Source organism: Rhinopithecus roxellana, chromosome 4 (assembly GCF_007565055.1).
Source record: "Rhinopithecus roxellana isolate Shanxi Qingling chromosome 4, ASM756505v1, whole genome shotgun sequence".
NCBI lineage: Eukaryota > Metazoa > Chordata > Mammalia > Primates > Cercopithecidae > Rhinopithecus > Rhinopithecus roxellana.
This window is the reverse complement of record NC_044552.1, coordinates 116,410,882-116,425,994: the sequence shown is the minus strand read 5'-3', so window position 1 is coordinate 116,425,994 and position 15,113 is coordinate 116,410,882. Positions and strand designations below refer to the sequence as shown.

At 37.2% G+C, this 15,113-nt stretch overlaps 1 protein-coding gene across 2 annotated transcripts in view; it reads right to left on the bottom strand.

Annotated features, from left to right (window-relative positions):
- MMS22L (MMS22 like, DNA repair protein) overlaps positions 1–15,113 on the bottom strand; it is a 145,854-nt gene that overhangs the window by 97,843 nt on the left and 32,898 nt on the right. For both annotated transcript variants that reach the window (XM_030929377.1, XM_030929378.1), the window contains one exon: positions 11,785–11,847. In XM_030929377.1, the coding sequence (XP_030785237.1) occupies positions 11,785–11,847 (63 nt within the window). The remainder of the gene's footprint in view (positions 1–11,784; positions 11,848–15,113) is intronic.

Here is a 15,113-nt window from a genome sequence, read left to right as displayed (position 1 = left end):
TTGGTCATACTTAATTACTTGGTTAAATTTTTTATAGGATTATAGGAGTTGTTCTTTCTAAAATCAAAGGATTGGCAGAGTACATCTATTTTAACCTTTTATGGGATAACAGGAGGAAAAGGAAGTAGAAAAAACATAGATGCTTTTTCTATGACAATATAACCATGCATATATTTTTTAAATGACACACCCTGAATTCTAATCATTCAACAATTGTACTTAAAACTTACCACATACTAGGCACTGTTTTAATGTACTACGCATAGGACAACAAGTAAGTCAGACATAGCACATGTACTGGTAGAGCTTACATTTTTGGAGAGGAAAGAAAAGGATACTAAAACAATATAAATTTGAACAGAAATAACTGCTGTGAAAAACGAAACAAAGCAAAGTAATGTGAAAGTAACTGGTAGAGGATGAGCATCACTATTTTATCAGCTGCTATGAATGGAAAAGCCTTTTGAAGGGCTGCAGTTAAACTACCTGATTAAATGAAAGTCAATAAAGACTTGGAAGAAAAACATTCAAGGCAGAGAAAATGATTGGAAAGTTCCTCAATTATTAGTAGGCTTGGTATTATTTCTAGACAGGAAGACATCATATCTCATTTGAGGCTTTACTGGTCTTGGTAAGAAATTTGGATTGTATTTTAAATATGTTGGGAAGCTACTGGAAGAGAGTAAGCACCAAAGTGACATGATGTGATTGTTTCAAAAACACTGCTCTGGATTATACATAAAGAATGAATAGAGGGGATAAGAAGAGATACAGGGAGAACAGGTAGGAGGCGATTGTGTGAAACTATAAGACTGAAACTTTAAGACATGTTTGGAAAAAGATTCAGTGGGATTTGCTGGTAAACTACATTAAGGTATGAAAGAAAGAAGTTTCAGGTTTTGGCATAAGGAAATAGGTCAATAGTGCTATTTCCTGAAATGGCAAAGACTTATGAGGTGAGTGTCCAGGGTATCCAAGTAGAGCTATTAAGCAGACAATCTGACCTATGGGTCTAGAGTTAAGGGATTAAAGTCAGAGTTGTTGACATAAATTTGGGTCAATGATAAAAGGATCCATAACTGAGAGCCCTCTGATATTACAACATTTTGATATGAAGCAAGTGGAGAATACTCTATATGCAAAAACAAGTGGTCAATGAAGCAAAAAGGAAACCAGGCATTGCGGATGCCAAGAGAAGTATTTCAGAAAAATGACAATGGTGAACAGGATTGACCTTTGCTCAGAGGATACAAAAAGAAGAAATAAGAATCCTTAGAAGAAACAATATGGAAGTCATTGACGGCATTGCCAGAGCAGTTTGGGGCTTGATGAAGACTATGATGAAGAAGCTCAACTATGGATAGCTTATGACATCTAGGAGGTGAGGAAGTAAAGATATTTAAGTGAAAACATATAAACAATAAAGTCTTTGAACAAGTGAGAAGAGTTAAGATCCAGTGTACAGGGGAAGGAATTAGCTCTTGATAGAAAAAGTGACACTTCCAATATAAAAGAAGAATAGTATGAGAGATCAAATGTTGGGAGATTTGAAGGTGTAAAGAGAGGAATTCTTAACTGACCAATTCTACTTTTCAATAATTTATGAGGCAAGATGTTGAGCTGAATGGATTAGAGAAGAGCACGTATTAACTTGTATGTCAAAGAGAAGTTCTGGGCCAGGCATGGTGGCTCACACCTGTAATCCCAGCACTTTGGGAGACCGAGGTGGGTGGATCACCTGAGGTCAGGAGTTCAAGACCAGCCTGGCCAACATGGCGAAACCCTGTCTCTACTAAAAAACACAAAAATTAGCTGGACTGGATGAGGTGGCAGGTGCCTGTAATCCCAGCTACTTGGGAGGCTGAAGCAGGAAAATCGCTTGAACCCAGGAGCCAGAGGTTGCAGTGAGCCGAGACTGCTATTGCACTATTGCACTCTGGGAGACAGAATGACACTCTTTCAACAACAACAACAACAACAAACAAAAACAAAAAAAACCCAACAACAACAACAAAAACAGAAGTTCTGAAGTAAGTCACTTTGGAGAGCAGAAAAGCAAACATTCTAGAGCTGACAGCCATTTGAGATTATGATCCAGAATTTAAAGTCAGACACCTTAGTAAAAATGAATGTATGATTTTCTCCCACAATATTCAGTTGTGGGTGGTGTGGGAGATAGGAGAGAAAAAATGGCTTTTTCATGGTTAAAACAAGTTAAGGGCCATGGAATTAAAGATGTTTCTCGTGGAGTAATTATAATAATGGGTTGTATACATTGTTTAAGAAAGAAAGTGAGGAAATGGAAGAGGACAGAAAAACAAAAAGGTCAATGGTAATAGGCAAAAAAAAATGAAAAGAAAAATGAAAAGTGAAAAACTACTGTAGAGTATAACCATGGGAGGAGGTAGATGAGGCAAGTAAAAGAAAATCTAATAAATAGTGAGGCTATTAAGAAACTGAAAGCACAGTTTGATTATACACAATAACATCAGGGTCACTAGCAGAAATGGTGTACAGGTAAAGAAGAACACAGTGATCTTGGTACCAAACTTTTTCAATGAAAGAAGAGTAACCCAAACATGGGTAAAAAACAGCAATGCACAATTTTTTTTTTTTTTTTTTTGACAAGGCCTTAACTCTTTATTCATTATTTAAAATACACTTCAAACTACAAGTTCTCCAGAAGACTTCCTAACTCCCCTACTAGATAAGTGGCCTTTCTTTACGCTTTTATGGCACACTAGGCATACCTACATCATCATACTTGCCTTGTTAAGTTTATCTGCTTTCAAGTATCTGAGAGCTCTGTGAAAGACAGAATAATGCCCACATTGTGTATACACCACAGTGCCTGTTTCACCAAAAAGCCTCCATAAATGATTCATGAACAAAACTGAGATCTGAGTTCTGATGCTTCTTCCCAACAAGCAGTTATGGTTTAGGGAAAGACATTTAGCTTCTTGAGTAAACAATTAAGCTTATTTAACCAAAGAAGGCAAGGTTCTGTCCATCACTAGCCTCTAATTTTATTAAGAAAATATTAAATTAGATCCAGGTTCATATTGATTCCTATGGCACACTACTGAATTGAAATAAAGCATACTAATTTTATCATGTTTAACAGGTAAAAAAGTAGATTATGTTATCAAAGTTAATATTGAAGGGTTTTGTTTTATTTGACATCTGAAACTCATTTTACCATGTAAAATCCACAAAAACATATTTAAACTGTAAAAAATATGCAAAGTTTGGGAAAAGCAAAAGGATGAATGCTAGGTACCAAACAGTGGAGTTAAACATATATGAAAATTCAAATCTCAGCTCTGCCATTTCCTAAGCTAGCTGTGTGAACCTGGACAAGTTCTGGGCCTCAGTCTGTAAAAGTGTAAAATGGAAACAGAAATATCATCACTACATAAGACCGTCCTAAGTATTAAGTGAAGGAATGTGCAGTAAGTGTTAAGTACAGTGCTTGCACAGGGATAGCTGTCATTTTGTTATCTGCAGGAGAGAAATGCACTTTTTTTAGACCAATGCTACTCTTTTGATGATCAAATAATAAATGCAACAGGTTCACAGTAGTGTTCCTTAAGATGATACGTATCAATTTTGTCAGTTTTAAGCAAACCCCACCTAATCACAGAGACTTGACTAAAGACATGTAATTCCATGCCCTCTGATTAAAGATTGTTTTAAATAAGCCATAAGGCCTGTAGGCCTCTTTTCCACACAGCCTTAAACCTGACTGGCTCAAGGAGTACTACTCGTCTCCCACATTTTCAGAAGCCCTTATGGGCTCTCAATGTGTCTTATCTCGTGTGTGTGTGTGTGTGTGTGCGTGTGTGTGTGTGTGTGTGTGTGAGTGTATGAGACAGGGAGAGAATATGAACTATTTAATGAATATTCCAATAAGTCCATTAAATGAATATGCCTGCTTCTAATCTCTGCTTTAGTCCTTTTTTAAAGAATGTCTTATCTTTATTTTGAACAATCAAATTTAGGCATATTACATTTGGGCATACTACATAGGTCAAATCTTTAATTGAACTAATAATAAGAACATTCACTCTTTTACCTTAGTTATTATATAGAAATGGCAATTTAACAACTGGTTATTATATAAAATTTAACAAAAGCTCATTTATTTATGCATAACGAATCTACCTATCAGAAACCATCAGAAGAAGAAAATTTATTCACAGTCTAACTGTTACCAGAAGTTTCCCTAATTGGATTTATTTTTAGGAGTGAATAGAGTTGGACTTCAACATCCCAGGTAAGATCCTTCTACTCAAGAAACACTATGATTTTTAGTTAGTTATTTAAAGACTATTGTCCCACATTATTTAGATCTAATCACATTCTGAGCTGTTTCTGCTCCTGGACTCTCCAAATTAATGTGTGTTTAAAAAATCAAAATGATTTTTTAAAATCAAGTTTATTTTTTAAATACCCTTCCATAACCTTTATAAAACTAAAAATTACTTCTGTGATCTCAGAAAACAATTAGGCTTTTAAAAAGCAGGTAGCAAAAGACGAAAAATATTTTTTTCATATGAAAACAATAATGCTGTTCCAAAGGCAGAACACACGTTTACAATTAGCATTCACAAATATTAAATAGGATTATCTCTAAAAAACTGTTTTTAAAGCACTTTACTATTTGTACCTATGTAAGTAAAACTGAGCGATATATGTTCTTTTTACTAAACTAAAACTCTACCTGTTTCTGGCAGATCCTCTCTAGCAAGAAAAAAGAATTTGAAATATTATTTGCTTGATTAAAGCTGTAGTGGTGGGCTGGGTGCGGTGGCTCACATCTGTAATCCCAAGCACTTTTGGAGGCTGAGGCAGGAGGATTCCTTGAGGCTAAGAGTTCAAGATCAGTCTGGGAAACACAGCAAGATCTGTCTCTATAAAATGAAAATATTAGCCACCCATGGTGGCATGCACCTGTCCTAATGACTCAGGAGAAGGAGGCGGGAGAAGTGCTTGAGCTCAGGAGTTCAAGGTTATAGTGAGCTATAACCACACCACTGTACTCCAGCCTGGGTGACAGTGAAAGACCCTGTCTCTTTAAATGAAAAATAAAAACAAAAAGTATAATGAAGTGTAGACTAATTTTATTTGAAGGCTGCTGTATGTTTGGAAGGTTTTTGTTTTTAAATACAGCAAATGGACTCTTTCACCATGTCACTGTTGGAGATCAAGTATATGACCATGGTCAGATTTCAATTTACCTCAATGGGAGGAAAACAGACATAATCAAACCAATAGTTCTATCCAAATATATTATTCTTTACGACTACCTACTACTGCACCCACAAAATTGGTTTCCAGAAATTCAACACATAGTCCTATACTACTCGTAGAATATAATTTGGTACAATCAAGGAACACTAAAACTGAAGGAACAGCAGAGAACCATAACACTACTTCTTCCTAAATATTATAATGGCCTCTTTTCCCATAGGAAAGATATTATTTTGACTTTACGCTAGGCCTACATTCATAGAGCATGTTTCTTAGGTTAGCCATATTATTCCTACTTCCAGGGTGACTAACTCATCCTGGTTTGCTCAGATCTTTCCTGGTTTAGCACTGAAACTCTGGGCCATGCAAACCAGGATGGTTGGTCACCTGACCTACTTTTCTTCCCCCCGCCAATAGTCTTTGGGGAACAGGTGGTGTTTGGTTACATGAATAAGTTGTTTAGTGATGATTTCTGAGATTTTGGTGCACCCATCACCTGAGCAATATATACTATACCCAAAGTATGGTCATTTTTTTTTTTTTTTTTTTGAGACAAGAGTTTTGCTTTTGTCACCTAGGCTGTAGTGCAAATGGCATGATCTTGGCTCACTGAAATCTCTGTCTCCCAGGTTCAAGTGATTCTCCTGCCTCAGCCTCCCGAGAAGCTGGGATGTGCCACCATACCCAGCTAATTTTTGTATTTTTAGTAGAGACAGAGTTTCACCATGTTGGCCAGATTGGTCTTGAACTCCTGACCTCTGGTGATCCACCTGCCTTGGCCTCCCAAAGTGCTGGCATTACAGGCGTGAGCCACCATACCCGGCCTGTACCCAAAGTATAGTCTTTTATCCCTCACCTTACTCCCACCGTTCCCCTCAGGCCCTCAAAGTCCATTATATCATGCTTACATCTTTGCGTCCTCATAGCTTAGCTCCAAGTTATAAACGAGAACATATGTTGGTTAGTTTTCCATTCCTGAGTGTCGTCACTAAGAATAATGGTCTCCAACTAGATTCAGGTTCCTGCAAATGCCATTATTTCATTCCTTTTTAAGGCTGAGTAGTATTCCACGTTCTATATATAAAAAATTTTCTTTATCCACTCATTGATTGATGGGCATTTGGGCTGGTTCCATATTTTTGCAATTGCGAATTGTGCTGCTATGAACCTGCATGTGCAAGTGTTTCATAATGCTTCTTTTCATCTGGATAGACACCTAGTCGTGGCACTGATAGATCAAATGTTAGATCTTCTTTTAGTTCTCTAAGGAATATCTATAATGTTTTCCATAGTGTTTGTGCTAGTTTACATTTCCACCAGCAGTGTAAAAGTGTTTCCTTTTCACCAAGTCCACACCAACATCTATTACTACTTTTTGTTTTTAAATTATGGCCATTCTTGCAGGAGTAAGGTGGTTTCGCATTGTGGTTTTGATTTGCACTTCCCTGATCATTAGTGATGTTGAGCATTTTTTCATCTGTTTCTTGGCCATTTACGTATCTTCTTTTGAGTACTGCCTATTCATGTCCTTAGCCCACTTTTGGATGCGATTTGGGTTTGGTTTGTTCTTGTTTCTCTAGTTCCTTGAAGTATGACCTTAGATTGTCTATTTGTGCTCTTTCAGACTTTTTGATGTAGGCATTTAATGCTATGAACTTTCCTCTTAGCACTGCTTTTGCTGTATCTCAGAGGTTTTGATAGGTTGTGTCACTATCATCATTCAGTTCAAAGTATTTTTAAATTTCCATTTTAATTTCATTATTGACCTAAAGATCACTCAGAAGCAGATTATTTAATTTCCACATATTTGTGTAGTTTTCAAGGTTCCTTTTGGAGTTGCTTTCCAATTTTATTCCACTGTGGTCTGAGAGAGTACCTGATAGAATTTCAATTTTTTAAAAATTATTGAGACTTGTGGTCTATCATATGGCCTATCTTGGAGAGTGTTCCATGTGCTGGCGAACAGAATGTATATTCGGCAGTTGTTGAGTAGAACATTCTGTAAATATCTGTTAAGTCCATTTGTTCTAGGGTATAGTTTAAATCCAGTGATTCTTTGTTGACTTTTTGGCTTGATGACCTGACTTGTGTTGTCAGTGGAATACTGAAGTCCCCCACTATTATTGTGTTGCCATCTATCTCATTTCTTAGGTCAAGTAATTATTTTATAAATTTGGGGGCTCCAGTGTTAGTTGTGTATGTTCCCTATTTAGGATTGTGATATTTTTCTGTTGAACCCTTTTATCATTACATAATGTCCCTCTTTGTCTTTTTAAACTGTTGTTGGTTTAAAATCTGTTTTGTCTGATGCAAGACTCCTGCTCGCTTCTGGTGTCCATTTGAATGGACTATCTTTTTCCACCCCATTACCTTAAGTTATGTGACTCCTTATGGGTTAAGTCTCTTGGAGACAGCAGATACTTGGTTGGTGAATTCTTATCCATTGTCATTCTGTATCTTTTAAGTGACACATTTAGATTATTTCCATACAATGTTGGTATTGAGATGTAAGGTACTATTCTATTCACTGTGGTAGTCGTTGTCTGAATGCCTTTTTTTTTTTCATTGTGTTATTGTTTGACAGGCCCTGTGAGATTTATGCTTTAAGGAGGTTTATTTGGTATATTTTGAGTTTCAAGATTTAGGTCTCCTTTCAGCAGCTCTTGCAGTGCTGGCATGGTAGTGGCACATTCTCTTAGCATTTGTTTGTCTGAAAAATACTTTATCTTTTCTTCATTTATGAAGCTTAGTTTCACTGGATACAACATTCTTGGAGGATAATTTTGCTTAAGGATGTTGAAGACAGGACCCAAATCCCTTCTAGCTTGTATTCTGCTAAAATATCTGCTGTTAGTTTGATAGGTTTTCCTTTGTAGGTTACCTGATGCTTTCTGCCTCACAGCTCTTAAGCTTCTTTCCTTTGTCTTCACTTTAGGTAACCTGATGACTATGTGTCTAAGTGATTACTTTTTTGTGATGTTTCCCAGGTGTTATTTGAGTTTCTTGTATTTGGATGTCTAGAACTCTAGCAAGGCAAGTAAAGTTTTCCTCGATTATCCCCTCAAATAAGTTTTCCAAACTTTTAGATTTCTCTTCTTCCTCAAGAACACCAATTATTCTTAGGTTTGGTCACTTAACATAATCCCAGTATTCTTGGAGGTTTTGTTCATTTATTAACAAATTCTTTTTTGTCTTTATCGGATTGGATTAATTTGAAAACCTTGTCTTCAAGCTCTGATGCTTTCTTCTACTTGTTCGATTCTGTTGTTGAAACGTTTCATGCATTTTGCATTTCTCTAAATGTGTCTTTCATTTCCAGAAGTTGTGATTGTTTTTCATTTATGATATATATTTCTCTGCAGATCTTTTCATGCATATGTTATTATTTTAAAAATTTCTTTAATTTGGTTTTCACCTTTCTCTGTTACCTCCTTAAGTAACATAATAATCGACTTACCTTTAGAACTCTTTTTCTAGTAATTCAGAGATTTATTCTTGGTTTGGATTAATTGCTAGTGAGCTAGTGTGATCTTGTGGGGGTGATAAAGAACCTTGTTTTGTCATATTACCAGATTGTTTTTCTGGGTCCTTCTCACTTGGATAGACTATGTCAGAGGAAAGATCTGAGATCCAACGACTAATGTTCTTTCGTACTGCAGAGTGATCACTTGATGCGGTGTTCTCCCACTTCCTGAAAGCCAGACTGCAGTGATTGTCATTGTTCTTCTGGGTCTAGCCACCCAGCAGAGCTACTGGGCTCTGGGCTGGTACTGGGGAGATGTCTGCAAAGAGTCCTGTGACATGACCTGTCTTCAGGTCTCTCAGCCATGGATACCACCACCTGTTCTGGTGGAGGTAGCAGGGGAGTGAAATGGACTCTGTGAGGATCCTTTGTTGTAGTTTTGTTTAGTACACTGGTTTTCTCAAATGTTGGTTATGCTGTCAGTGAAGTTGTCATGTGGACAGACTCAGGACCTCTGGTTAAACAGGATGTTACAGGTAATGGAATTAGATGTTGTCTTCTTCTTCCTTGGAGCAGGGCTGTTCTGAGTCGCCGTAATGGCTTGAGTTGGTTGGCCTCCAGCCAGGAGGTGGCACTTTCAAGAGAGCATCAGCTGTGGTACTATAGGGGGGATATAAACTTGCCCTGAAATCACCTGCATAAGTATTCAGGTTTATCAGGTGATGGATGGGGCCATGGAGCTCTCATGAGTTTATGCTTTCTATCTTCAGCTACCAGGTAGGTAGAGAAAGACTGTGATAGTTAATACTGAGTGTCAACTTGATTGGATTGAAGAATGCAGTATTGATACTGGGTGTGTCTTTGAGGGTGCTGCCAAAGGAGATTAATATTTGAGTCAGTGAGCTGGGAAAAGCAGACCCATCCTTAATCTAAGTGGGCACAATCTAATCAGCTGTCAGCTCCGCCAGAATAAAAAGCAGGCAGAAGAACATAAAAAGACTAGACTGTCTTAGTCTCCCATCCTACATTTTTCTCCTGTGCTGGATGCCTCCTGCCCTCAAACATTGGACACCAAGTTATTCAGCTTTGAGACTCGGACTGGATTCCTTGCTCCTCAGCTTGCAGGTGGCCTATTGTGGGACCTTGTGATCATGTGAGTTAATACTCCTTAATAAACTCCCATATATATATTAGTTCTGTCCCTCTAGAGAACCCTAACACAAACCATAAGGTGGAGGAATGGTTAGGCATGTCTGAGCTCAGACTCTCCTTGGGCAGGGCGTGATGAAAACACTGTGGAGTGGATATGGGTGGGGGCAGTTCTCAGGGCCACGAAATTATGTTTGAAGGGGAATTATGGCTGCCTCTGCTGCTTCATACAGGTCTCCAGAAAAGTGGGGGAAAGCTGGCAGTGGCAGGCCTCACTCAGCTCCCATGCAGCCAGCAAGGTCAGTCTCACTCCTGCTATGCTCCCCCAACAGCCAACAAAGCTGAATTTATATCCAGACCTCTGGTGTGCAGGGCTGAGATCTATGTAAATACATATTATATATATATATATTTATCCATATAAACCTTTAAAGCTTCCTAAGAAATATTCTGTAACTTAAAACCAGCTGAGTACAAAACCATAAATTCATACACTGTTAGAGTTGAAAGGGAGTTTAAAAATTGTTAAATACAACAGAAACATGGGTCAAGTAGAAGTAAATTTAAAGGACACAAGCAGTTACAACTTAATTGGAAATTAAAGCCCCTAGTTACTGACTCAGATTCAGTAACTCCCAACAGAATAATGTTATCCAGACTTTGCTGAAATTCTTTGGATTTGGTTTTAAGTATGCTATGTTAAAGTAGTAAGACTGACTTAATAACTGATACAAATGACAATGACCACTGTAATATGCATCTTATTTTACAACCACTTTTTAGTAATTCCCTTCATTCCGAAATAAAAAATATACATAAAAAACTTTTTAAGTTACTAAATCAATACGTTCTCAAAAAAAAAAATGAGGAAGACCAATGGATGTGATACAGGACAAAATATAATAAAAACTTTTCCAGGGATAGTGGTAAAGATTATAAAAAGATAATAGATCTTTTGTTTTTGATCTAATTTATGTATGCAGAATTCTTTGGCATTCTAAGCTAGAATTTTTAGTTCATAATTAGATGATTCATATTATAACTAAATGTTTTTATGTTTCCTAAAAAAGTAAGAGTTAATGCAGATAATGGGTAAAAGAAAATTTCAAGCAATTAAAATGTTTTCCAAAGACATAGCTACTACACACACACATACACACACACACACACACACACACACGTATAAAGCAATATTATACTATATTTCTTTTATTCCTCTTCAAGTTTTAAATAATCTCTATTTCTTAAATGAAAAATATTTCCCAAATTCCAAAACATTCTTTATTATAATTTTTCATAAACTCTTACAAAAATGATAATATATTACAAAACTTTACAGGGCTTCTATACAATATGTTTAAAAATGTGATGAACAGCATGTTTAAAACTATTTTAAAAGGAGGTCAAGTCTGACCTCTAGGCCATGAAGCACTACATTAACAGCTCTGCAGAAAGGAAAATGATAAGGTATGAAATGAATGCTCAGAAACTAGGACCTTATCAGTTAGAATATGATTCAAGCCTGTAAGACAAATTGCTCAGCAAGGCAAGTCACCTTCCTGCTGTGATGAGGATATAGTTGAATTTTCAATGCCAATGACTATCTCCCTCATTGTGTCACCTAGTTTGATATCATACAGTCAAGGAATGGCATACACTTCTGAAGCATCTACCACTTATTTTGAATATATTTTGTCAAAGTCACCAACTAGGATATTATCTTTGTCCTTTAACTGACAACTTAGTGTTAAAAATCTTTAAAGAATAATCACTAAAAGAAACTACTGTGAGTTGACCCTTCAAAGCATGAAAGTTATTTGTTATCTGAATCATTTTAACAGCTTGCTTGGTTTTAAAAATAAAATATATGGCATAAAAATTAAGCAAAGTCCACAAACTGTCTTACTTTAATTGCATACCTGAACACTGATGGACTTTTTCAGCAGTTCTTCTACAAAGTTCCAATTTGATTCTACTTTTCTCTAGAAAGGAAGTAAACAGTAATGTATCAAAATTATTGCTTTTGATTATGCCCATATTTAAAATTAGAATATAGCAAATTAAGTGTGCAGTACATTTTCCTCTATCATTCAGCATCAATGTAATTTCTTGAATTTCTAATATTGTTTTGGTAAAGAGTTAACGAACTTGGCAGAAAAAAATGTACAACTATTCCAATCCAGTACAAATCATATCAGGAGTTGTAACAGTGGTGCTTTAGTAAGATTATAAATATTCTACCAAATATGTCATTTCTGCTTTCAGATACAAAATCCAACAGAAAAAAAAAAAAAAAAATTATATATCTACAGGTATTTTTTTTTATGCTGAGTAATCATCCCTGTTTTCCACTTTAATCACTAGAGCTTTTTCCTTCATTTTGTGAACAATAAACCTGAGACCATCTACTTTAGTAAACAAAGTAACTAAAAATTTTATACAGAAAATAAAGAAAGCTTTACACGGTCCTACCTCATTTAGCTAACGGCCACCTATTTGACAACCTCGACTATCTAGAATGATCTCCATGATAAGGAAGAAAGCTAAAGAGGACTTTCACAAAGGCTAGGTAGGAACTTAAAACAATCCCACATTTCCAAAAGGAAAGCCTGGATGACATTCTCAGAGGATACTCAGTTCACTTAATATTCAGTTCTTAAAGTTCTGGATATGTGGATACTGGACAAAACCAAAAGCAAAGAAAGCATTTTAAAGAATAAGCAAGTAATAACCAGTTTCTAATGTGGAGGGGGAACAAAGGTATAAAAAGTAATCATGGCCGGGAGCAGTGGCTCACACCTATAATCCCAGCACTTTGGGAGGCCGAGGCGGGTGGATCATGAGTTGGAAAGCAGCCTGGTCAACATGGTGAAACCATGTCTCTACTAAAAATACAACAATTAGCCAGGTGTGGTGGCGGGCGCCTGTAATCCCAGCTACTCGGGAGGCTGAGGCAGGAGAATTGCTTGAACCCAGGAGGTGGGGGTTGCAGTGAGCCAAGATCATGCCACTGCGCTGTAGCCTGGGTGACAGAGCAAGGCTTCATCTCAGAAAAAAAAAGAAAGTAATCCTAAGACCTCAAAAAGAAAAACCTGAGGCCTTAAAAAGTAGAAGACCTTCATCATACCCTTCTTATCCCTGTTATAAAGAATATGATGTTCACAGGCATGAACTCAAATGATCAATAAAATGTTAAATCATAGTGAATACTCATGATTTTAAATGGCTAGACGATATTCATATAAAATGCTAACTATAGTAAATCACTAAATAAATATTTTCTTAATAAAGAGCATACTGAGTATGGTAGTCAGCCTCTAAGATGTCCCCCAATAATCCTTGTCTCCTGGAATTTATACTTTCTACAATCCCCTCTCACACTGTACTAGGGTTGGTCACTAACAGACTACCAATACCAATATGAGTGATAGTATGTCACCTCCAAGAATAGGTTACAAGACACTGAAGCTTCCATCTTCATGATACTCTGACCTGTTAACTTAATCTGGAAACAGCTATGTTGTGAACAGCACATATGATGAGAAACTGAAGCATTCTGCCAACAAAAAAAAAAAAGCTGAAAGCAAATTCTACAGTTCCAGTTAAATCTTCAGATACTGAAGCCCTTGGCTGATAGCTTCACTGCAACCTCATGAGAGACCCTGAGCTAGAACCACCCTTGCTAAGCTTTTCCTGAATGCCTGACTCAGAAATTGAGAGTGTGAGATAATAAATTTTTGTTTTAAGCTGATACTTTTGTGACAGAGCAATAGATTACTAATACAATGATTTATTTTTAGCAAAATTAATGACTTTTTGACATACAAAAATAAAGTGAATGCAAGAAAACATTTATTGGGAGAAAATGTGGAGTAAAGAATTTGGCCTTGCCCAAAGAAAAGACCTGGCCTGCTGGGCGCAGTGGCTCACTCCTGTAATCCCAGCACTTTGGGAGGCCGAAGCAGGCGGATCACTTGAGGTCGGAAGTTTGAGACCAGCCCAGCCAACATGGTGAAACCCCGTCTCTATTAAAATACAAAAATTAGCAGGGTGTGGTGGTGTGTGCCTGTAATCCCAGCTACTCAGGAGGTTGAGGCAGGAGAATTGCTTGAACCCGGGAGGCTGAGGTTGCAGTAAGCCGAGATCACGCCATTACACTCCAGTCTGGGCGACAGAGGGAGACTTCGTCTCAAAAAAAAAAAAAAAAAGATCTGGCCTTTGACCCTAGCTTCCTGGAGGTCATCTCTGGGTCCTGGGAATGTTATGCCTGATCGTAGCATCTTTGTTTGACTAGGGTCCTATGGTCATACTGGATAACCTGACAATGTGATAGAGAGTGAAGGTTGGACACACCCACATAGTCTTAGCTTAGGGTTTGGTCATGCCCAAAAAACCAACAATGTGACTCAGGCTGGGGGCTTTGAGTCAGTTGACTTGGAAACTGAAATCAGCCATGTGAGCAATTCAGTAGTCCATGCCTACATAATGGAACTCTCATAAAAACTATGAACACTGAGGCTTGAGTGAGTACCCCCGTTTTGCAACACTCCCTGCATACTGTCACGCACTGATGCTAGGAGATGAATGTGGCCTGACTCCATGAAAAGAAAACAATAGAAGGCCCACATTTGGTACTTTTGGACTCTGGCCTATGCCCTTCCTCCCTTGGCTGATGTTAATTTATATCCTTCCCCTTTAAGAAAACAAAATAATAGCTTTCAGTGAGTTCTGTGAGTCCTAACAAATTATCAAACTAAGGTAGTTTTGGGAACCCCGAGCTTGCAACTGGTGTCAGAAGTAAAGACAGTCTTAGGGATTGTCCCCTGAAACTTGGTAGTTGGCACTGAAAGTCTCTCTCAAAAAAAGATCATTTTCTTCTATGAATACTGTATGTCCACTGTGTCAGGTTCTTGACATATTACTTCCTCAAAAAACTTTCCCCATTTCACAGAAAACATAATTAAGTCTCAGAAAGGTCATGCATGTACAAGTCAAAAAATGAATTCAAATCCAAGGTTATCTGGCACCAAAGCCTGTATTTCTTCTATTATAACATGTACCAGTAACCATTTTTTTTTCCTTAGCATGTCTTCCCTCAGATTTCAGCAATTCATTTTTGTATCATTCTTTATTAAGAAAATGTCACCTCCAGTGCCAAGTGAGAAGGGCCATGACAGGGTTGATGTAATTTAAGTTTTAGCTTTGTAACTGGATAGTGTTGAGTATATTTCAATCATTCAGTGTTATC